This window comes from Heptranchias perlo, chromosome 18 (genome assembly GCF_035084215.1).
Source record: "Heptranchias perlo isolate sHepPer1 chromosome 18, sHepPer1.hap1, whole genome shotgun sequence".
NCBI lineage: Eukaryota > Metazoa > Chordata > Chondrichthyes > Hexanchiformes > Hexanchidae > Heptranchias > Heptranchias perlo.
Window position 1 is genome coordinate 2665653 of NC_090342.1, and position 24876 is coordinate 2690528.

At 47.0% G+C, this 24876-nt stretch overlaps 1 protein-coding gene across 2 annotated transcripts in view; it reads left to right on the forward strand.

The window, feature by feature from the left end:
• LOC137334499 (plakophilin-2-like) overlaps nucleotides 1–24876 on the forward strand; it is a 63468-nt gene that overhangs the window by 14054 nt on the left and 24538 nt on the right. For both annotated transcript variants that reach the window (XM_067999212.1, XM_067999211.1), the window contains exons 2-6: nucleotides 1227–1336; nucleotides 7185–8038; nucleotides 11736–11874; nucleotides 14539–14746; nucleotides 16606–16777. In XM_067999212.1, the coding sequence (XP_067855313.1) occupies nucleotides 1271–1336; nucleotides 7185–8038; nucleotides 11736–11874; nucleotides 14539–14746; nucleotides 16606–16777 (1439 nt within the window). In that variant the 5' untranslated portion in view covers nucleotides 1227–1270. The remainder of the gene's footprint in view (nucleotides 1–1226; nucleotides 1337–7184; nucleotides 8039–11735; nucleotides 11875–14538; nucleotides 14747–16605; nucleotides 16778–24876) is intronic.

The following is a 24876-nucleotide window of genomic DNA, read 5'->3' on the forward strand; positions in this document are numbered from 1 at the left end:
CTTCCTCAGTACTGCACTGAAATGTCAGCTAAGATTATGTGCTCAAGTTTCTGGAGTGGGGCTCGAACCCACTACCTTCTGACTCCAAGATGATGTTATTGAGTAAGAAAAAGCTTTCGGAAAACCGTTAAAAGTGAACAATTCCCCGTTTTGTACCATGGAAAAGTGTACCCGGGGAATCATAGAATCTTACACTCAGAAAGAGGCCATTCAGCCCGTTGTGCCTGTGCCGGCTCTTTGAAGGAGCTGTCCAATTTAGTCCCATATCCCAGCTTTTCCCTATAACCCTGCAAATTAATCCTCTTCAAGTACATGTCCAATAGTCTATTGAAAGTTCCTACGTTGCCAAGTTTTGTATCATCCGCAAACTTCGAAATTGTGCTCCCTATAATCCAAGTCCAGGTCATTTATATATAACAAGCAATGGTCCTAACACCGACCCCTGGGGGGCCCCACTGCATACTTCTCTCCATCCACTCACCACTACTCTCTGCCTCCAATCCCTTAGCCAATTACGTACCGAAGTTACCACCGTGCCTTTAATCCCATGTGCTTCTATTTTCTGAATAAGTCTGTTATGTGGTACTTTATCAAATGTCCATATACACAACATCTACTGCACCAGCTTCATCAACCCTCTCCGTTACTTCATCTTTTAATAATGTTTTGAAACAGGAAGGCAGTGGGCTATACCTTGTTATGAACCCTCCATGGCCTCGCTCCACCCCCCCATCTCTGTAACCTCCTCCAGCCCTACAACCCTCCGAGATCTCTGCGCTCCTCCAATTCTGGCCTCTTGCGCATCCCCGATTTCCATCGCTCCACCATTGGCGGCCGTGCCTTCAGCTGCCTAGGGCCTAAGCTCTGGAATTCCCTCCCTAAACCTCTCCGTCTCTCTCTCTCCTCCTTTAAGACGCTCCTTGAAACCTACCTGTTTGATCAAGCTTTTGGTCACCTGTCCTAATATCTCCTTATGTGGTTCAGTGTCAAATTTTGTTTGATAATCGCTCCTGTGAAGCGCCTTGGGACGTTTTACTACGTTAAAGGCGCTATATAAATGCAAGTTGTTGTTGTTGTGTGTAAAATCACTGCTCCCTCCCACTGCATGGTTTAAACTCCATGGCTTTATTTTGCCAGTTGCATTTGTAGCACGTTTGGGTTTACAGCCTGCGTGTGGTCTGCGTGATATTGTGACAGAATTGGTAAGAGTACCATTTTATTTTCAGGTGATGTGCAACGGACTATCAGTGCTCCAGACTATCTTAGCTGCATGACAGTGGTTCCATTTGAATATCCCACCATGCCTCTGCCAAGGCCGCGGTACGGTTATCCTAAGGTATGTCATTGGTGAATGGACAGTCCGGTTTCAATATGTTCTGTTAACTCCCACATCTTCAATTGGTTAATAAAGACTAGTTGCCCTCCCACGTGTTGCTCGTAGCTAGTTTGGGATGCGGAGCGCAGTTACTGACCCTTACCATGGATGCCTCAGCTGATTAAATTGGTTCACTTCTGGCCATAATGGGACAAAATTAGAATCATAGGATCTTACAGCACAGAAGAAGGCCATTCAGTCCATCGTGCCTGTGCCGGCTCTTTTAAAGAGCCTTCCAATTCACAGAATCATAGAAAGGTTACAGCACGGAAGGAGGCCGTTCAGCCCATTGAGTCCCTGCCGGCTCTATGCAAGAACAATCCAGCTAGTCCCACTCCCCTGCCCTATCCCCGTAGCCCTGCAAATTTTTTCCTTTCAAGTACTTATCCAGTTCCCTTTTGAAATCCACAATTGAATCTGCCTCCACCAACCCCTCGGGCAGTGCATTCCAGATCCTAACCACTCGCTGTGTTAAAAAAAAAGTTTTTCCTCATGTCACCTTTGGTTCTTTTGCCAATCATCTTAAATCTATACCCTCTTGTTCTTGACCCTTCCGCCAATGGGATCAGTTTCTCTCTATCTACTCTGTCTAGATCCTTCATGATTTTGAATACCTCTATCAAATCTCCTCTCAACTGTCTCTGTTCCAAGGAGAACAATCCCAGCTTCTCCAGCCTATCCACATAACCAAAGTCCCTCATCCCTGGAATCATTCTAGTAAATCTTTTCTGCACCCTTTCTAAGGCCTTCACATCTTTCTTAAAGTACGGTGCCCAGAACTGGACACAATACTTCAGTTGTGGGAACCAGTGTTTTGAAAAAGGTTCATCATGACTTCCTTGCTTTTGTACTCTATGCCTCTGTTTATAAAGCCCAAGACCCCGTATGCTTTTTTAACCACTTTCTCAACCTGCCCTGAGACCTTCAATGATTTGTGCACATATACCCCCAGATCTCTCTGTTCCTGTACCCCTTTTAGAGTTGTGCCCTCTGGTTTATATTGCTTCTCTTCGTTCTTCCTACCAAAATGTATCATTCATCTGCCGTGTGTCTGCCCATGCCAACAGCCTGTCTATATCCTCTTGAAGTCTATCACTATCCTCCTCACTGTTCACTACCCTTCCAAGTTTTGTGTCATCTGCAAATTTTGAAATTGTGTCCTGTACACCCAAGTCCAAGTCATTAATATATATCAAGAAAAGCAGTGGTCCCAGCACTGACCCCTGGGGAACACCACTGTACACCTCCCTCCAGTCCGAAAAACAACCATTCACCACTACTCTCTGCTGCCTGTCACTTAACCAATTCTGTATCCATGCTGCCACTGCCCCTTTTATTCCATGGGCTTCAATCTTGATGATAAGCCTATAATGTGGCACTTTATCGAACACCTTTTCAAAGTCCATATTCACCACATCACCTGCATTGCCCTCATCTACCCTCTCAGTTACCTCATCAAAAAACTCTATCAAGTTAGTTAAACACAATTTGCCTTTAACAAATCCGTGCTGGCTTTCCCTAATCAATCCACACTTGTCCAAGTGACTGCTAATTCTGTACCAGATTATTATTTCTAAAAGTTTCCCCACCACTGAATTCAAACTGACCGGCCTATAGTTGCTGGGTTTATCCTTACACCCTTTTTTGAACAAGGGTGTAACATTTGCAATTCTCCAGTCCTCTAGCAGCACCCTTGTATCTAAGGATGTTTGGAAGATTTCCACCCTTCCTTCCCTCAGTAACCTAGGATGCATCCCATCCAGACCGGGTGACTTATCTACTAAGTACAGCCAGCCTTTCCAGTACCTCCCCCTGCTCTTTTCCCATAGCCCTGCAAATTTCTCCCTTTCAAGTATTTGTCCAGTTCCCTTTTGAAAGTTACTGTTGAATCGGCTTTCACCGTCCTATTGTGGCACAAATGAGAGCTGTAGACTCTAGACTCATACCTATTAGCTGCCGCACAACCTTGTAGATTGACCTCAAAGCCTGCACAAAGTCGTGACTTAGGGAGCTCTCTCCTCGGCCTCCGTTTAGAAGGTGGCGCATCCTCACCTACTCCCCGCTCCTCTGCCGGCTTGTGCTCTGTGACTCACGCAGTGGCACTCCCTCACTAACGTTATCTGGTTCCCCCCCCCCCCACCCCGGGGTGACAGTATCTGAGCCGGTGAGTGGGAATGACAAAGCAAATTACGCAGCAAGTGACATAAAGGGTGTAGGGGCAAGAGATGTGGGGCAGCGTCATACTCCAGGGACTCTTGAATGACCTGGTCTTCATCATCCTGCTCTTCATCATCGTCCTAGTGGATGAGGAACAACATAGGACCATAGGAACAGGAGGAGGCCATTCAGCACCTTGAGCCTGATTCGCCAATCAATTAGATCAGGGCTGATCTGTATCTCAACTCCATTTACCCCCCCCACTTTGCTCCGTCTCCCTTGATCCCCTCACCCAACAAAAATCTATCGATCTCAGCCTTGAAAGCTCCAATTGAATTTGCATCTTCCCATTGGGGGAGAGAGTTCCAGATTTCCACTCCCCTTTGTGTGAAGAAGTGCTTCCTGACATCACCCCTGAACGGCCTGGCTCTAATTTTAAGGTTATGCCCTCTTGTTCTGGACTCCCCCCTCCAGAGGAAATAGTTTCTCTCTATCTACCCTATCAAATCCTTTAATTACCTTAAACCCCTCGATTAGATCACCCCTTAATCTTCTAAACTCAAGGGAATACAAACCTAGTTTATGCAACCTGTCCTCATAATTCAACCCTTTAAATCCCTTAGTTCCCTGTGCCTCAGTCCCTTTTGACAGAGGGAGAAAGGAATAGAAGGATACGTTGACAGGGTGAGATGAAGTAGGGAGGGAGGAGGCTCGTGTGGAGCATAAACACCAGCATAGACCTGTTGGGCCGAATGGCCTGTTTCTGTGCTGTAAATTCTATGTAAGTATTTTTAAATGCTACAATATTTCGATCCAGCAGTTAGTTGTACCCGAATTTTCTGCATTATGGTAAGTTTTACTGGGGGCTCCATGTTTGCACCGGACCCCTGGGCATGGGGACCCCATAGACCCCTGCGTAAATCCACCTTGGGACATTGAATCACAGAGTCACCCCTTTTAAGAGAGATTAGTGTCTTTTACCGAGCTCTGGTCTTTACTGGGTGAAAGGACTCCATCAGATTGTAATCTAATATCTGATTTATTCGCTTACGGACAGTGGATTGCTAAAACATTAGCACTGTGTGTACTTTCTACATGTATGTACCTGAATACTGAGTCAACCTGTTTTAACACTGCACTAACCCCGAGGACGATTATTTAACACACTGAAACACACAAGTGAGCCATCATTAATTTGATACAAATCAAAGACACATTTGCAATAAGCCTTTGGCTTTCTGACGGGGAGCCATAGTATCATAGTAGGCACAGCACAGGAGGTGTCCATTCGGCCCATCGTGCCTGTGCCAGCGCTTTGAAAGAGCTATCCAATTAGTCGCAGTCCCCTGCTCGTTCCCCATAGCCCTGCAAATCTTTCTCCTTCAAGTATTTATTCAATTCTCTTTTGAAAGTTATTATTGAATCTGCTTCCACCGCCCTTTCAGGCAGCGCATTCCAGATCATAACAACTCACTGCGTTTAAAAAAAAAATTCTCCTCATCTCCCCTCTGGTTCTTTTGCCAATTACCTTAAATCTGTGACCTCTGGTTACCGACCCTCCTGCCACTGGAAACAGTTTCTCCTTATTTATTCTATCAAAACCCTTTATGATTTTGAACACCTCGATTAAATCTCCCCTTAACCTTCTCTGCTCTAAGGAGAACAATCCCAGCTTCTCCAGTCTCTCCACATGTCTGAAGTCTCTCACCCCTGGAACCATTCTAGTAAATCTCCTCTGCACCCTCTCTAAGACCTTGACATCCTTCCTAAAGTGCGGTGCCCAGAATTAGACACAATACTCTAGCTGCGGTCTAACCAATTTTATAAAAATTTAGCATAACTTCCTTGCTTTTGTACTCTACGTCTCTATTAATAAAGCACAGGATCCCGTATGCTTTTTTAACAGCCTTTTCAACGTGTCCTGCCACCTTCAAAGATTTGTGTACATACACCCCCAGGTCTCTCTGTTCCTGCACCCCCTTTAAAATTGTACCATTTAGTTTATATTGCCTCTCCTCATTCTTCCTACCAAAATGCATCACTTCACATTTCTCTGCGTTAAATTTCATCTTTCATGTGTCTGCTCATTTCCCCAGTCTCTCTTTGTCCTCCTGAAGTCTGTTACTCTCCTCCACATTGTTTACTATATTTCTGAGTTTTGCGTCAGGTGTAAACTTTGAAATTACACCCTCTGTACCCAAGTCCAGGTCATTAATATATATTAAAAAGAGCAGTGGTCCTAATACTGACCCCTGGGGAACACCACTATATACTTCCCTCCAGTCTGAAAAACAACCGTTCACCACTACTCTCTGTTTTCTGACCCTTAGCCAATTTTATATCCAAGCTGCCACTGTCCCTTTAATCCCATGGGATTTAATTTTGCTAACACGTCCATACACAGTCCCTTTCAGTTTGTGCGTGTCATTGGTGTGTCTGTGAGAGCTTCCAGATGTAACAGAAAGCTTGAGAGAAGAGTTTGCCTGAACTTTGCTCGCAGTTTCAATCTAGACTTTTGACAAGCTGCCAGTGTCACATGTTTGGTGTAGGCTGAGCTCCCAGTCACAAAGAACGACAGAAAATATTTGCACAGAGAGTTTCGTTTTAGTTTGCTTGCTATATTTATCTTATACACGCAAAACAACAGGGAGGGTTTTAATTCCCCCTCCTTGCCGGGCGGAACTGGGATTAAAACCCTCCCCGAGGCCATTGTTACTTCGGTGTTTACCTGAGCTGTTGAGGTGCCCGCTTGACTCATTCAGTCTCCCCATAAATCGGGGTCCAGTCCCTTAGAGAGGACCCCAAAGCCATTTTGACAGCTACTGAACGGACTGTCCACCCTGGACTCACCGCTCTGTCAAAGCAAGGAGGAAGAAAGAAAGAATTGGCACTCCTATAGTGGCCTGCAGGACCTCAGGACGTCCCAAAGTGCTTTACAGCCAATTAAGTACCTGTGATGGGCTGTGGGGAGGGGAGTAGAAGCCAAAATGTTTGGAGTCATTCCATAAAATCCTACAAAAAATCTCCCCCCTCTGACTCCCATCCTTTCAGCTGGAGGTTGTAGGTTTCTATGGAATGAATTTCCAAATATCCTCCCTCACCTGTACGTACTTTTGTGATTTTAGCCCACCTGTAAATTGTCTTAGGGCTCCAAGGGTTAAAATATGAGGAGAGATTACATAAACTAGGTGTGTATTCCCTGGAATATAGAGGGTTAAGAGGTGATTTGATCGAGGTTTTTAGGATTTTGAAAGGAATTGATAGGGTGGATGGAGAGAAACTTTTCCCGCTGGCGGGGGAGTCTCGGACAAGGGGACATAACCTAAAAATCAGAGTCAGGCCATTCAGGAGAGAAGTCAGGAAACATTTCTTCACGCAAAGGGTGGTAGAAGTGTGGAACTCTCTCCCACAAGAAGCAGTAGGTGCTAGCTCAATTAATAATTTTAAATCGGAGATCGATAGATTTTTGCTAACCAAGGGTATTAAGGGATATGGAGCCAAGGTGGGTGGATGGAGATAGGATACAGATCAGCCATGATCTTGTTGAATGACAGAACAGGCTCGAGGGGCTGAATGGCCTACTCCTGTTCCAATGTTCCTATGTCCTGTGTTTCTATGTGTTACTAAATTGTGGTTCCTTTTTCTTTGACAGAGCTTGAAGCCAGTGAGTTACAGAATGAATCAAGAATTAAGAAATGGAGCAGCACTGTATTCGTCGGGGACAAGTCGATTCATATCTGAAGGTTTGCAGAGCCAAACAATTAAACCAATTCGTAGGATAGAGATTTCCCCGGATAGCAGCCCGGTGTTGGTCCGCGCCCGCCTCCGGATGGACTCGACGTATTCGGGAAGGGGACCCACAGGAAGAGACCCTGCAATGAGCTACGGTCGACGAGTCAACTACAGCGAGATGCGTAGGGGCGGACGTCTCATCAGTGCAAGGCCCAGTTTGTGCAATAGCTTGAGATACGCTCAATCGGAAGTCGTCCCCACTCTCCGGCCGACTCTCGTCAACAGGGTTTCTTGTCAGAGATCCCAGAAGCGTGTCACCTTGAGCAGAGAGCCCCAATCGCCGGACAGCGTTTTTGTCGAGGGTTTTACCACCTACCCCGGCGTAAACCTCCGCCCTGGCCTCAGTCAAAGCATGTCAAGAATCTACGAGAGAAACCAAGTCAGGGCGCTGGGTCAGCAGCCAGAGGCAAGCTCTCTAAGTTACCGTGGCGCTTCTCACAAGAAACAGGCCCAAGTGGTAAACAGATACAATTGGAACCAAACATCTTACCAGACTAATTATTCTCATGCCAGCAACACTGCAGTCACTCAGGAGACCTTGGCAGTGGAAAGTTCGACAGTGGACGCTGAGGCCGAGGCCCAGGCTCAGGTTCAGGCCGAGGCCCAGGCTCAGGTTCAGGCCGAGGCCCAGGCCCAGGCTCAGGCCAGATATCAGACATCGGCCTACCAAGAAAACTATGAAATGCAAGGAGCGTCTTCAAACCTTTCTGAAAGGTAAAGTCTTAATTAGTGTTAGTGATGACAGAGAAAACAAACAAGTAAGACTATTTTAGCTACCTGCTGGTACTCACTATAATATTTCCTGCTAAATTAGGATATCTGAAGCAGCGTGGGTTATTTTGGGTACCAATTTTGGAGGGAAGATTTCCGACTGATTTGTCTTGTGTTTTTGAATACTGTAATTCTTATTCCTGAATCTAAATGGGAGATATGATACTGGAATGATACCACAGATGAGGGACTTCAGATGTGTGGGGAGACTCGAGAAGCTGAGATTGTTCTCCTTGGAGCAGAGAAGGTTAAGGGGAGATTTAGTAAAGGTTTTCAAAAAGAACCAGAGGACGAGAGGAGGAGAATATTTTTTTACGCAGTGAGTTTTTATGATCTGGAATGTGCTGCCCGAAAGGGTGATGGAAGCAGATTCAATAATAACTTTCAAAAGGGAATTGGACAAATACTTGAAGGGGAAAAATTGGGGATCTATGGGGAAAGGGCAGGGGTGTGGAACTAATTGAAGCCGCTCTTTCAAAGAGCCGGCACAAGCACGATAGGCTGAATGGCCTCCTGTGCTGTATCATTCTATGAATTACATAGAATCTACAGCACAGAAACAGGCCATTCGGCCCAACTGGTCCATGCCGGTGTTTATGCTCCACACGAGCCTCCTCCCTCCCTATTTCATCTCACCCTATCAGCATATCCTTCTATTCCTTTCTCCCTCATGTGTTTACCCAGCTTCCCCTTAAATGTATCTACACTATTCACCTCAACTACTCCCTGTGGGAGCGAGTTCCACATTCTCACCGCTCTCTGGGTAAAGAAGTTTCTCATGAATTCCCTATTGGATTTATTAGTGACTATCTTATATTTATGGCCTCTAGTTCTGGTCTCCCCCACAATTGGAAACATCTCTGCGTCTACCCTATCGAACCTAAATTCAGTTTAAAAAATCCGGAAATGAAACCCGGTATCAGTAAAAGTGACCATGAAGCTGTCGGATTGCCCACTGACGTCCCTTTGGGGAAGGAAACCTGCCGTCCTTACCCGGCCTGGGCCTATATGTGACTCCAGTCCCACACCAATGTAGGTTGACTTGGATCAGTAGGTTGACTATGATCAGTAAGTTCGCTGATGATACAAAAATTGGTAGGGTGGTAAATAGCGAGGAGGATAGCCTCAGTCTGCAGGACGATATAGATGGGTTGGTCAGATGGGCGGAACAGTGGCAAATGGAATTTAACCCGGAAAAGTGCGAGGTGATGCACTTTGGAGGGACTAACAAGGCAAGGGAATACACAATGAATGGGAGGACCCTAGGCAAGACAGAGGGTCAGAGGGATCTTGGTGTGCAAGTTCACAGATCCCTGAAGGCGGCGGAACAGGTAGATAAGGTGGTAAAGAAGGCATATGGGATACTTGCCTTTATTAGCCGAGGCATAGAATATAAGAGCAAGGAGGTTATGATGGAGCTGTATAAAACACTGGTTAGGCCACAGCTGGAGTACTGTGTGCAGTTCTGGTCGCCACACTACAGGAAGGATGTGATCGCTTTGGAGAGGGTGCAGAGGAGATTCACCAGGATGTTACCAGGGCTGGAGCGCTTCAGCTATGAAGAGAGACTGGGAAGATTGGGTTTGTTTTCCTTGGAGCAGAGGAGGCTGAGTGGGGACATGATTGAGGTGTACAAAATTATGAGGGGCACAGATAGGATGGATACTAAGGAGCTTTGTCCCTTCGTTGAGGGTTCTATAACAAGGGGACATAGATTCAAGGTAAAAGGCGGGAGGTTTAGAGGGGATTTGAGAAAGAACTTTTTCACCCAGAGGGTGGTTGGAGTCTGGAACTCACTGCCTGAAAGGGTTGTGGAGGCAGGAACCCTCACAACATTCAAGAAGCATTTGGATGAGCACTTGAAATGCCATAGCATACAAGGCTACGGACCAAATGCTGGAATATGGGATTAGAGTAGACAGGGCTTGATGGCCGGCGCGGACACGATGGGCCGAAGGGCCTCTATCCGTGCTGTATAACTCTATGACTCTATGACTCTATGACTCTTAACTGTCTTCTGAAGTGGCCCAGCGAGCCCCCCAGTTGTATTATCACCTTCTCAGGGTAACTAGGGATGGGCAATAAATGCCGGCCTTGCCAGCGACGCCCACATCCCCAGAATGAATAAATAAATATTAAATTACTCAATGGTGATTCAAACATGCCGCCCACTTGCCTGAGTTTCCCAAGTGGAGTCTACCCAGGTCATACTTTATCACTAAACACGAAAATCTGGCCCAACTAAATAATTAAGGAAATACAAATATGAAGAAAGAAATGAAAAGTTGTGTCTTTTCTCATCTGAGCAATGCGCATCATGGGGCGATATGATAGCGTTTTTTTTAAGTGATGAAAGGATGGGACAGGTTAGATAGAAGGAGACTGTTTCCGGTAGTTGAAGGGTAAAGGACGAGGGGGCCAGAGATATAAGATTAAATGTAAGAGATTTAGAACAGAGGGCAGGAGAAACATCTTCACACATAGAGTTGTGAGGCTGTGGAATTAATTTTCAGGGTTAGTGGTCGAGGCAGAAACTATGTCAACATTCAGGATTAGATTGGAGAGGTGGATGCAGGAAAAGGGTTTGAAGGGATATGGGAACAGGGGTGGGTAAATGTGATCAGAAATATTTGCTCGTGCAGAGGGAAGACACAGACATGGACTGGTTGGGCCTTGTGTCCAAATCTCTCCATGGCCTCGCCCCTCCCTATCTCTGTAACCTCCTCCAGCCCTACAACCTCCGAGATCTCTGCGCTCCTCTAATTCTGGTCTCTTGAGTATCCCCAATTCCCATCGCTCCACCATTGGCGGCCGTGCCTTCAGCTGCCTGGGCCCTAAGCTCTGGAATTCCCTCCCTAAACCTCTCCGCCTCTCTCTCCTCCTTTAAGTCACTCCTTAAAACCTACCTCTTGGATCAAGCTTTTGGTCACCAGTCCTAACATCTCTTTATGTTGTTCGGTGTCAATTTCTGTCTGATTACGCTCCTTGGGAAGTTTATTACTACACTAAAGGCACTATATAAATGCAAGTTGTTGTTTGTGTTGTAACTTCTGTGTATTTCTGTGTAATCCCAATGTGGAGATGTGACCCCAGAGAGCACAGGTTGAGAAATCGGAGAACCGTGACCTGCTCTCTCTGGGACCACCTCCACAAATTAGGAATATAGGAACAGGAGTAGGCCATTCAGCCCCTCGTGCCTGCTCCGCCATTTGATAAGATCATGGCTGATCTGTGATCTAACTCCATATACCTGCCTTTGGCCCATATCCCTTAATACCTTTGGTTGCGAAAAAGCTATCTATCTCAGATTTAAATTTAGCAATTGAGCTCGTATCAATTGCCTTTTGTGGAAGAGAGTTCCAAACAAAATTGGGGCGTCTGATCGCAAAATCACCTCTTATATTAATACATCATCATCAACAACAACTTACATCTACGTACAGTCGCTTAGTTACTGAGAGAGCAGAGTCCCAGTCTGTAGGATCATTTAAAAGTATTTTTCCAGAGTGGACTGTTGTTGGAGATACTATTGCTATTGGTCATTAAAGATTTCAGTCTAATATTTCACCTTAATGACATTAAACGTTTGGTGTTGGTGCAGGGGGGCAGATCTAATGTAGGTGCCTCTGTTTTGTATCAGTGCGTGTGAGGATGACGATGGCGAGTGGGCAATGGATACTGCGGTCGCCGCCCTGTCACACGATGACGTGGACTATGTGCTGTACGGGGCGAATTTCATCCAACACGAATGTTTCGAAAGACCTGATGCAAAGAGAGAGGTAACTCGGGCGTCACCTTTTAAAGTAAAGAGGAGAGTTTTATGGAGTTCGAACGGGCTGAACCAATTAGGCGTGGTCTTGCTTTTACAAGGAGTTTACATTCTCTGTCTGACCAGTTGGTTTGTTTTCAAATGTTTCTTTTCCACACAATTTTTTTTTTAATATTCACCCGTACACTGGCCCGGCCTATAGGTGACTCCAGTCCCACATTATGCAGTTGATGCACTGAAGTGGCCTGGCAGGTCACCCAGTTGTCACCCGTCTTTCAGATGAGACGTTAAGCCAAGACCCCGTCTGCCCCCTCAGGTGGACGTAAAAGATCCGATGGGCACTATTTCGAAGAAGAGCAGGGGAGTTCTCCCCGGTGTCCTGGCCAATATTTATCCTTCAACCAGCATCACTAAAAAAAACCAGATTATCCTGTTATTTATCTCATTGTTGTTTGTGGGATCTTGCTGTGCGCAAATTGGCTGCCGCGTTTCCTACATTGCAACAGTGACTACACTTCAAAAAGTATTTTTGTAAAACGCTTTGGGACGTCCTGAGGCCGTGAAAGGCACGATAGAAATACAAGAGCTCCCTTCTAAATACAATTCCTGAAGGAGAAGGCCCACCGCCCCCTTCTCGGGGCAACTAGGGATGGGCAATAAATGCCGGCCTTGCCAGCGACGCCCACATCCTGTGAACAAATGATAAAAATTATTATTTTCTGTTGGCCTCTACCTGAAATCATGACGAACTATAGCAAGGCCAGACCAGGGGTGGGCAGGCTCGCTGGAGGAGAGCGTGGGTCAGAGGATTGTACCGTGAAGTTTTATAGTCCCAATCTCCAACCTACGCTGGCATCTAACCCGAGAGAACAGCTTCACAGAAAATTCCCTATTTTCCTTTGAAATTCTAGAAGTGAAATGTGATTTTAACTGACTTCAGATGTCCTTTTTTTTCTCACTTTTTAAAATGGGAAATCTGCGAGGTGCTCGGGTATCCAGCTGGTATTCAGGTCTCCAAAAACTGAAATCTCTAAACTGCACTTAAGACAAGATTTTTTTTTTCAGCTTCTGGGATTTTTTTTTTTAAAATAGGGATACAACAACAAGTTGTATTTATACAGTGCCTTTAACGTAGTAAAACATCCCCACAGCGCTTCACAGGAGTGTAATCAGATAAAATTTGACACCGAGCCAAAGTAGATATTAGGACGGGTGACCAAAAGCTTGGACAAACAGCTAGGTTTTAAGGAGGCTCCTAAAAGAGGAGAGAGGGGTAGAGAGAGGGGTAGAGAGAGGGGTAGAGAGAGGGGTAGAGAGAGGGGTAGAGAGAGGGGTAGAGAGAGGGGTAGAGAGAGGGGTAGAGAGAGGGGTAGAGAGAGGGGTAGAGAGAGGGGTAGAGAGGGGCTCCGCCTTCAGCTGCCTAGGACTTAAGTTCTGGAATTGCCTCACTAAACCTCTCCCTCTCTCTCCTCCTTTAAGTTACTCCTTAAAACCTACCTCTTTGACCAAGCTTTTGGTCATTTTTTTTTTATTCGTTCATGGGATGTGGGCATCACTGCCAAGGCCGGCATTTATTGCCCATCCCTAATTGCCCTTGAGAAGGTGGTGGTGAGCCGCCTTCTTGAACCGCTGCAGTCCGTGTGGTGAAGGTTCTCCCACAGTGCTGTTAGGAAGGGAGTTCCAGGATTTTTACCCAGCCACAATGTAGGAACGGTGATATATTTCCTAGTCAGGATGGTGTGTGACTTGGAGGGGAACGTGCAGGTGGTGTTGTTCCAATGCGCCTGCTGCCCAGGTCCTTCTAGATGGTAGAGGTCACGGGTTTGGGAGGTGCTGTCGAAGAAGCCTTGGCGAATTGCTGCAGTGCATCCTGTGGATGGTGCACACTGCAGCCACAGTGCGCCGGTGGTGAAGGGAGTGAATGTTTAGGGTGGTGGATGGGGTGCCAATCAAGCGGGCTGCTTTGTCCTGGATGGTGTCGAGCTTCTTGAGTGTTGTTGGAGCTGCACTCATCCAGGCAAGTGGAGAGTATTCCATCACACTCCTGACTTGTGCCTTGTAGATGGTGGAAAGGCTTTGTGGAGTCAGGAGGTGAGTCACTCGCCGCAGAATACCCAGTCTCTGACCTGCTCTTGTAGCCACAGTATTTATGTGGCTGGTCCAGTTAAGTTTCTGGTCAATGGTGACCCCCAGGATGTTGATGGTGGGGGATTCGGCGATGGTAATGCCGTTGATTGTCAAGGGGAGGTGGTTAGACTCTCTCTTGTTAGAGATGGTCATTGCCTGACACTTATCTGGCCCGAATGTTACTTGCCACTTATGAGCCCAAGCCTGGATGTTGTCCAGATCTTGCTGCATGCGGGCTCGGACTGCTTCATTATCTGAGGGGTCGCAAATGGAACTGAACACTGTGCAGTCATCAGCGAACATCCCCATTTCTGACCTTATGATGGAGGGAAGGTCATTGATGAAGCAGCTGAAGGTGGTTCATCTGGCCTAATATCTCCTTATGTGGCTCGGTGTCAAATTTTCTCCGATTACGCCTCTGCGAAACACCTTGGCACGTTTTTTGATGTTAAAGGCACTATATAAATGCAAGTTGTGGTTGTTGTGCTTTGTCTGTAATATTGTGTGTCTTACTTCTGAATACTTCAAGAATGTCAATTTTACACAGCTTTACGTTTTGGATGGAATTGGGAAACTTCTCACACTTCTGAACCATGAGGATGTGGAAGTTCAAAGGGCAGCCTGTGGGGCAATCCGGAATGGCGTGTATGAGGAGAACGATAGCAAGATGGAAGTGAAGGAACATAACGGACTCCTTAAACTGTTGGAACTGTTGGGGCAAACTAAGGACGTCGAGACAAAGAAGCAAATCACCGGTGAGTTCATTAGCATTTAGTGTCGGTTTCATAATTTTGGACAATATTTGTCAATTTTAAAAGGTAAAGGGGTTTCAAACCAGCTTGGGGTGGATGGGGGGAGGAAACGGGTGGGTGGGGGGTGGATGGGGGGGAAACGGGGGGGGGACGGAACAGGTGGGGTATAACGGTAGTTGGTGGATCAACCCTCCGTTATTTTAACACCCAATTTTCCTTTTCACTGACTCATTAATTTAAATTCATTCTCAGGATGTGGGCGTCGCTGGCGAGGCCGGCATTTATTGCCCATCCCTAATTGCCCTTGAGAAGGTGGTGGTGAGCCGCCTTCTTGAACCGCTGCAGTCCGTGTGGTGAAGGTTCTCCCACAGTGCTGTTAGGAAGGGAGTTCCAGGATTTTGACCCAGCGACGATGAAGGAACGGTGATATATTTCCAAGTCGGGATGGTGTGTGACTTGGAGGGGAACGTGCAAGTGATGTTGTTCCCATGTACCTGCTGCTCTTGTCCTTCTAGGTGGTAGAGGTCGCGGGTTTGGGAGGTGCTGTCGAAGAAGCCTTGGCGAGTTGCTGCAGTGCATCCTGTGGATGGTACACACTGCAGCCACTGTGCGCCGGTGGTGAAGGGAGTGAATGTTTAAGGTGGGGGAGGGAGCAGGTTTTTAAGGTGGGGGCTAACAAGCAGCCAATCTACTACTGCACATTTTGCCCTTCTGCCAAAGTTGAGTTTAAATCTCCTTAGTCCTTAAAATTCGATGACCATTGGGGCACACTCCTGCCGTAGCTTCGTTGGGAGTCCATCGGAATGCCCGGAAACTAGGCCGGGACTGGATATGGTGTGTCCCCGCCTTGCATGGGAATACCCGCAACGACCTATGGGGGGAGCGGAACCTCAATCTGCCCCAATCATGGCCATTGTTGTCAGGATTGGGGGTTGGGGGGTGGTGGAGCCCCCCCATATATTGAGAGCCCCTGTACTCCCAATCATAAGAGAAACACAGCGTATGGTCGATCGAGGCTGCCCGGTCAGAACAGGGGTACCTCCTGGACCACCAACATAAATGGGACCATCAGGAGGATGTTGGATGTCTCTGAGTCAGAAGATTGTGGGTTCAAGCCCCACTCCAGGGACTTGAGCACATGATCCAGGCTGACACTCCCAGTGCAGTACTGAGGGAGCGCTGCACTGTCGGAGGTGCCGTCTTTCGGATGAAACGATAAATCGACCCATTTTATCTGTACCACCTCTTTGCTAGAACAATTCAAGATCAGTTCCTCTTCACTGTGCTCTCCCCTTAGCTCTGTATCTTCCTCTGCTTCAAATATTTTCCCTTTTCACTATCTCCACTTTTCCCTCTAAAGATATGGTACCGAGTTCCAGTCTCTGGGTAAATAAGTTTCTCCTGAATCTCCTACTGGATTTATTAAGATTATTTTATATTTATGACCCCTAGTTCTGGTCTCCCCCACAAATGGAAACATCTTCTCTACGTTTACTCTATCGAACCCCTTCATAATCTTAAAGACCTCTATCAGGTCACCCCTCAGCCTTCTCTTTTCTCGAGATAACCTCTCAGTTCTGGTATCATCCTCGTAAATCTTTTTTGCACCTTCTCCAGTGCCTCTATACCTTTTTTTTTGCAGTTGAAGATTCCATTATCTGCTGCTTACAGGAGTCATCACACCACCATGCCTCGCTGGTAATGTAGAATTTCTAAAGGAGATGTTAATCCTTCTTGTGAAGTTGGGCAGTTGTGGTGAGGATTTTGCCTCAGTTTAAGTAATAAACGCAGGTCCCGGCTTCAGGGTGAAAGGCTGTCTTCATCTGATCGATTTTTCACTTTTCCTTTGTGCACACTTCCAGGTTTACTGTGGAACTTGTCTTCGAATGAACAGCTGAAGACTGATCTGATCCAAAGTGCGATAACACCCTTGACAACATCAATCGTCATTCCTTTCTCGGGCTGGCCTGACGGAGACGTCAAGAATTTTGATGTGGATCCCGACATCTTCTACAACACCACTGGCTGCATGAGGTGAGCTGCTGTTAATCGCCGGCCAGAGTTTCCAAAGCTACAGAAAGCACGGCGCGCCCTGTTATAATAACCGAGGCTCAGTGGGTGCGCTCTCTCCTCGGAGACAGAAGCTCCATGGGTTCAAGTCCCACTCCAGAGACTTAAAGCACAAAATCCAGACTGATATTCCCAGTACAGTACTAAGGGAGTGCTGCACTGTTGGAGGTGCTGGAGAACCATAGAAAAGATACAGCACAGAAGGGGGCCATTCGGCCCATCGTGTCCGCGCCGGCTCGAAGAACAACCAGGTGCCCATTCTAATCCCACCTTCCAGCACCCGGTCCGTAGCCCTGCAGCTTACAGCACTTTAGGTGCAGGTCCAGGTAACTTTTTAAAGAGTTGAGGGTCCCTGCCTCTACCACCAATTCGGGCAGCGAATTCCATACACCCACCACCCTCTGGGTAAAGTTTTTCCTCATGTCCCCTCTAATCCTTCCGCCAATCAGCTTAAATCTATGCCCTCTAGTTCTTGACCTCTCCGCTAGGGGAAATAGGTACTTCCTGTCTACTCCATCTGGGCTCCTCATAATTTTGTACACCTCAATCAAGTCTCCCCTCAGCCTCCTCTGCTCCAAGGAAAACAACCCCAGCCTATCCAATCTCTCCTGTCTTTCAGATGAGACATTAAACCAAGGCCCCGTCTCTCCTCTCAGGTGGACGTAAAAGATCCCATGGCACTGTTTAGAAGAAGAGCAGAGGAGTTCTTCCCGGTGTCCTGGGCCAATATTCATCTCTCAACCAACATCACTAAAACAGATTATCTGGTCGTTATCTCATTGCCGTTTGTGGGATCTTGCTGTGCACAAATTGGCTGCAGCGTTTCCTACATTACAACAGTTCAAAAGTTCTCCATTGGTTGTGTACCGCTTTGGGATGTCGTGAAAGGCACTATAGAGATGCAAGCTCTCTCTTTTATATCAGGTAGAGCGTGATTTATTCCCACAGCAGTAACAGAGCTAGCAACATATTCTCCCAGTCTTTGTCAATAATTTAACAAGGTTTTTTTTTTTGGCTTCTTGTTTCCGTGACAACTTTCACCCAAAGACCAGCTCGTTTCATTTCACTCTCCTCAGACTTTAAAAATAGGGTTTTAAGTTGCAACGTAAGCAAAGCTGTGATAAAGCTGAGCCTCTACGGTGGAGTGTCGTAACCAAATTAGCAACAGCCATATCACTAAACACTCGGCTTGCCCCTGCTTATCCCCTGCAATGAAATGATCTTAGAAGGTTATCTTCCAGACAGTTTTAGCATCAAACATTGGAGGGTGTGTCAAATAACCAAACGGCTTTTTCTACCGATCGAGGACTGTATTCAACATGTCTCGGTGAAGCTGAATTCTGCGGAGTGTACGTGGGAACTTTGCTGAATGATCACAAGATACTTAGATGAGGGAGGCCATTCAGAGTGAATAATAAATAAATCAATAATCCAGTAACCAGAGGGCACAGTTTTAAGATATTTGGCAAAAGAACCAGAGGGGAAATGAGCAGAAATGTTTTACGCAGCGAGTTGTTATGATCTGGAATGCGCTGCCTGAAAGGGCGGTGGAAGCAGATTCAATAATAACTTTCAAAAGGGAATCGGACAAATACTTAAAATCATAAAATCATACAGTACAGAAGGAGGCCATTCGGCCCATTGTGCCTGTGCCGGCTCTTTGAGCGAGCTGTCCAATTAGTCCCACTCCCCCTGCTCTTTCCCCATAGGCCTGCAAGTTTTTCCCCTTCAAGTATTTATCCAATTCCCTTTTGAAAGTTATTATTGAATCTGCTTCCACCGCCCTTTCAGGCAGCGCATTCCAGATCATAACAACTCACTGAAAAAAAGCAGGAGAGTGGGAATAATTGGATGGCTCTTTCAATGGGCCAAACGGCCTCGTCCTGTGCTGTACCTACTATGAAAGTTCCTGAAAACTGAGCACAATAGTTGAGTGTGCCCAGAATCAAGGGATATGGGGAAAAAGCGGGAACAGGGTACTGAGTTAGACGATCAGCCATGATCACTTTGAATGGTGGAGCAGGCCCAAAGGGCCGAATGGCCTACTCTTGCTCCTGTTTTCTATGTTTCTAACACAAACAGTATTCTGAAAGTGATCACGTTCAGTAGGGTGAAAGGATTTGAAATTGAAAATCCTGTGACCCTGGTCAGGCCAATGCTGATGGGCGTTATTAGCTCACTGGTGCAGTTGTTGGAGTAAACCATTGGCTATGCCGCTACTGAGCTCCCTGATTGGCCGTTATGCTCGCTTGGCCGTTTCCAAATTGCTTATCCGGGAAATTTCAGAGAAAGTTCGTAATGGGACGACCGAGGGCACAAAACGATGTCATTTAAATCGCAGGTCCAGGAAATTCCCGGCCCAATATTGTGTGTAATGTGCTCGGGGATGTTTCTGAGAGATGTAGATTTTCAACTTGCTCCATTGCTGATTGGCCGCCAGATTTTCTTATGCTTTGATTTAAATGCAAGTAAAAATCGAACGGTTTCTATAGCAGGCGTGCGTTCCACACTGCCAGTTATGTGCCTGGGCAGTATCTATGCAGTGATGACGTGCTGTACAAGATAGGGTGAGATGAAGTAAGGTGGGAGGAGGCTCAGGTGGAGCATAAACACCGGCATAGACCAGTTGGGCCGAATGGCCTGTTTCTGTACTGTACATTCTATGTAATCTGACCTTTCAGGCAGGTTTCTTTGACTTGCAAATCTTAGGATTCCGGTTAAGAACATAAGAAATAGGAGCAGGAGCAGGCCATACGGCCCCTCGAGCCTGTTCCGCCATTCAATCAGATCATGGCTGATCTTCGACCTCAACTCCACTTTCCCACCCAGTCCCCATATCCCTTGATTCCCCTAGAGTCCAAAAATCTATTTATCTCAGCCTTGAATATTCTCAACGACTGAGCATCCACAGCCCTCTGATTCCAAAGATTCACATCCCTCTGAGTGAAGAAATTCTTCCTCATCTCAGTCTTAAATGGCCGACCCCTTATCCTGAGACTATGCCCCCTAGGTCTAGACTCTCCAGCCAGGGGAAACAGCCTCTCAGCATCTACCGTGTCAAGCCCTGTCAGAATCTTTTATGTTTCAATGCGATCACCTCTCAGTTTTCTAAACTCCAGAGAGTATAGGCCCATTCTACTCAACCTCTCCTCACAGGACAATCCTCTCATCCCAGGTTGTGATCTTTAGTTCTCCATAGTGGTGGCTTTCGAAGCATTTTTACCTCAGGAAAGAGCTGTCTACTGCTCACACTCAGTATTCCCTAAGGAAAGAGTAGGGCGATTATAGACCAAAAAGGTAACCTATGTGTGGAGGCGGAAGATGTGGGAATGGTTCTTAATGAATACTTTGCGTCTGTCTTCACAAAAGAGAGGGACGATGCAGCGATTGTCGTTAAGGAGGAGGAGTGTGAAATATTGGATGGGATAAACACAGTGAGAGAGGAAGTATTAAGGGGTTTAGCATCTTTGAAAGTAGATAAATCGCCAGGCCCAGATGAAATGTATCCCAGGCTATTAAAAGAAGCCAGGGAAGAAATAGCGGAGGCTCTGACCATCATTTTCCGATCCTCACTGGATACAGGCGTGGTGCTGGAGGATTGGAGGACTGCTAATGTTGTACCGTTGTTTAAAAAGGGAGCGAGGGATAGACCGAGTAATTACAGGCCAGTCAATCTAACCTCAGTGGTGGACAAATTATTGGAATCAATTCTGAGGGATAGGATAAACTGTCACTTAGAAAGGCACAGAGTAATCAAGGACAGTCAGCATGGATTTGTTAAGGGAAGGTCGTGTCTGACTAACCTGATTGAATTTTTTGAGGCGTTAACAAGGATGGGCCAATGAGGTTAACGTGTTTGACGTAGTCTAAATGGATTTTAGCAAGGCTTTTGACATGGTTCCACATGGCAGACTGGTCAAAAAAGTAAACGCCCAAGGGATCCAAGGGAAAGTGGCTAGTTGGATCCAAAATTGGCTCATTGGCAGGAAGCAAGAGGTAATGGTCGACAGGTGTTTTTGTGACTGGAAGGCTGTTTCCAGTGGGGTCCCTTGCTTTTTGTGGTATATATTAATGATTTAGACTTGAATGTAAGAGGCTTGATCAAGAAGTTTGCAGATGATACAAAAATTGGCCATGTGGTTGATAGCGAGGAGGAAAGCTGTAGACTGCAGGAAGATATCAATGGACTGGTCAGGTGGACAGAAAAGTGGCAAATGGAGTTCAATCCAGAGAAATGTGAGGTGATGCATTTGGGGAGGGCAAACAAGGCAAGGAAATTCACAATAAATGGGAGAATTTTAGCTATGAAGAAAGATTGGATAGGCTGGGGTTGTTCTCTTTGGAACAGAGGAGGCTGAGGGGAGATTTAATTGAGGTGTATAAAATTATGAGGGGCCGAGATAGAGTGGATAGGGAGGACCTATTTCCCTTAGCAGAGGGGTCAGTGACCAGGGGGCATAGATTTAAAGTGATTGGTAGAAGGATTAGAGGGGAGCTGAGGAGAAATGTTTTCACCCAGAGGGTGGTGGGGGTCTGGAACTCACTGCCTGAAAGGGTGGTAGAGGCAGAAACCCTCAGCTCATTTAAAAAGTACATGAAGTGCCTTAACCTACAGGGCTACGGACCAAGTGCTGGAAAGTGGGATTAAGCTCGATGGCTCTTTTTCGACCGGCACGGCCACGATGGGCAACGGGATTCGCGACCTTTTTCCAACGGGACTCACGTTTTCCATTGGAGATTAACCCCATCCAGAGACTGCGTTCAGTTCTGGGCACTGCACTTCAGGAAGGATATATTGTTCTTGGAGGGGGTGCAGTGCAGGTTCACCAGAAATACTGGTGCTAAAAGGGTTAAATTACAAGGACAGGTTGCATAGACTCGGCTCGTATTCCCTTGAGTTTAGAAGATTAACGGGTGATCTGATTGAGGTGTTTAAGATGATTGAAGGATTTGATAGGGTCGATAGAGAGAAACTATTTCCTCTGGTGGGGGGAGTCCAGAACAAGGGGGCAGAACCTTAAAATTAGAGCCGGGCCGTTCAGGGGTGATGTCAGGAAGCACTTCCTCACACAAAGGGGAGTGGAAATCTGGAACTCTCTCCCCCAAAAAGCTGTTGAGGCTGGGGGTCAATTGAAAATTTCAAAACTGAGATTGATGGATTTTTGTTGGGTAAGGGGATTAAGGGATACAGAACCAAGGCGGGGAAATGGAGTTAAGGTAATTGAATGGCAGAACATGGTTGACGGGCTGAATGGCCTCCTCCTGTTCCTACCTTCCTATGAATTTCCTTTTGGCTTCTCCCCGCTAAAAGACGGAAACTGCGTTTACACCCGTGAGCAGGGTTTCCGTCGGAGTTACACCAGTGAAATGGGAGAGGAAATTCCCGGTGTAAGAGTGCGCATACGTTGCAAGCTCAGCAAATTCCACTCCGCACTGGCTCCAAAAACGAGTAAACCTGGAGTCAGGACCCCTCCTGACTCTGGAGCGAAGTGGACTGAGATTCACTGGAGGGGGTTCGCACACCGCCTGGAGTGTAAATCCAGTCTGGGGGGGTCAAACTCTGCTTACAAAATGTTTGGGGCAAGGTGGGGTGCTTTTGCACGCTTTGTGGGAGTGAAATTGAACATGGGCAGGGTCATACAACAGGCGGTATTGGACAGGTCGCCTGTTGTACAGAATTGAAAATCAGCGGTGTGGTATCATGGTCGGCAAATGTGAGTCTGCCTGTTTTCCATTCCGTCCATGTCCAGTTTTACTTCCTGTAACTCCCCCAGCCTCAATTTAAATGTTTATAATATGGGGATTCTCCCCTTCCCAACCCCCCTCCCTTTCTAAATATTTAAATGATTACCAGACTGGGGCATTCCTATAGAAAGGCAAGTACCTTTATAGATAACACTTGGTCCATGTGATCTTCTCTACGTCTACCCTATTGAACTCCTTCTTCATAATCTCAAAGACCTCTATCGGGCCACCCTCTCAGCCTTCTCTTTGCTACGGAAACGAGCCCCAGCCTGTTCAGCCTTTCCTGATAATTACAACCTCGCAGCTCTCACCAGGGATTCCGATTCCTCACAGACGGACGAGCCCCATCTGTCAGGGCGTGGGGGATATGAATGCACTGCCACAAGGAAATTAGGCAAACATAAAAATGACAGGGATTTTCTCATTGAGAAGCAGCCCACGCCCATGGGAGAGACACTCATTGTAGCAACAGCACCAACTACGTGCCAAACCTGCCGCTGCACTAAGTTTTAACGGATGACTTGGCACAAAGCTGCGTGAAAACAGAGAGGTCAAAAACCTGGCAACTTCTTGGGCACATCTGCCATTGTTTCCTTAAAGGGACAGGTACGTCTGAACCTGAAGGGGTTCAAGGGGGGGCCTGTGTTTGGATAATATTCGGATTGGTCAGGAAATGGACAAATGGGAAAGCCCTTGTTCAGTTCAGAAGTTAACTCCTGGTCAAAAGGAAAGAATACTGTTGAACAGCTATTGGAGGAAACCTTCCGCGATCTCTGCCTTCCTCCATTCCTGGCCTCTCCCTTCGCTCCACCATTGGCGGCTGTGCCTTCAGCTGCCTACACCCCAAACTCTAGAACTCCATCCCTAAACCTCTCCGCCTCAGTTTAATTAAAATGTGTGATGATCAGACCCCCCCCCTTATCACAGGTAGACCCGGGGGAACGTTACCAGGACTTCCGCCCCCCCCCCCCCCCCCCCCCGGGGAAGACTTTCCATTGGTGTGGAGCCAGGCGGTAGCTAGAGCTGGACCCAAAGCAGTGCCCACCTGCCCTATGATAATGAAGAGCCCCCAACCCCCCCCGCACTGACCCCGTAAAGTCAGAGCTGGCGGACAGCAGTATCGCGATCCAGGGAGTTCCTGTTAAGTTTTATTTGCAGAGAGGGAAATGAGCTGTGCGTCATCTTCAACAACAGCGTGCATTTATATAACGCCCTTAACGTGGTAAATCAGACAAAGATTGTCACACTAGGAGAGCAGTGACTGCTATTATGTAGTCAAATGACACAAAACGAGGTCCCACAAACAGAAGTCAGGTGAACAATTAGTTAATATCTTTTTGGCAGTGCTGGTTGAGAGAAGAATGTTGAGCAGGACACCAGGTGACTGCATTCAAATAGTGTCACAAAACATTTACCTAACCAGGTGGATGGAACCTCATATGGAAATGCAGCGCTCCCTCAGTACCGACCCTCCGACAGTGCGGCGCTCCCTCAGTACCGACCCTCCGACAGTGCGGCGCTCCCTCGGTGCCGCCCCTCTGACAGTGCGGTGCTCCCTCAGTACTGCCCCTCTGACAGTGCAGCGCTCCCTCAGTACTGACCCTCCGACAGTGCGGTGCTCCCTCAGTACTGCCCCTCTGACAGTGCAGCGCTCCCTCAGTACTGACCCTCCGACAGTGCGGTGCTCCCTCGGTGCTGCCCCTCTGACAGTGCAGCGCTCCCTCAGTACTGACCCTCCGACAGTGCGGCACTGGGAGGGTCAGCCTAGATTACGTGATCTAGTCTCTGGAGTAGAGCTTGAAGTTTCTTACTCTGTGGTGAGTGCTACCCACTGAGCATTTCTATCGCGCCTTTCATGTACTCAGGATGTCCCAAAGCGCTTTACAGCCAATTAAGTACTTTTGAAGTGTAGTCACTGTTGTAATGTAGGAAACGCAGCAGCCAATTTGCGCACAGCAAGATCCCACCAACAGCAATCAGATAAATAGCCAGATAATCTGTTTTATGTGTTGGTTGAGGGATAAATATTGGCCAAGACACTGGGGAGAACTCCCCTGCTCTTCTTCAAAATAGTGCCATGGGATCTTTTACATCCACTTGAGAGGGCAAAATGGGGCCTCGGTTTAACGTCTCATTGAAAAGACAGCGCCTCCAACAGTGCAGCACTGGGAGTGTCAGCCTGGATTTTGTGCTCAAGTCTCTGGAGTGGGGACTTGAACCCACGACCTCCTGACTCAGAGGCGAGAGTGTTACCCACTGAACCACAGCTGAAACCAAACAGTTGTTTTTATGGGGGAGAGGTTTCAATTCGACTTAAA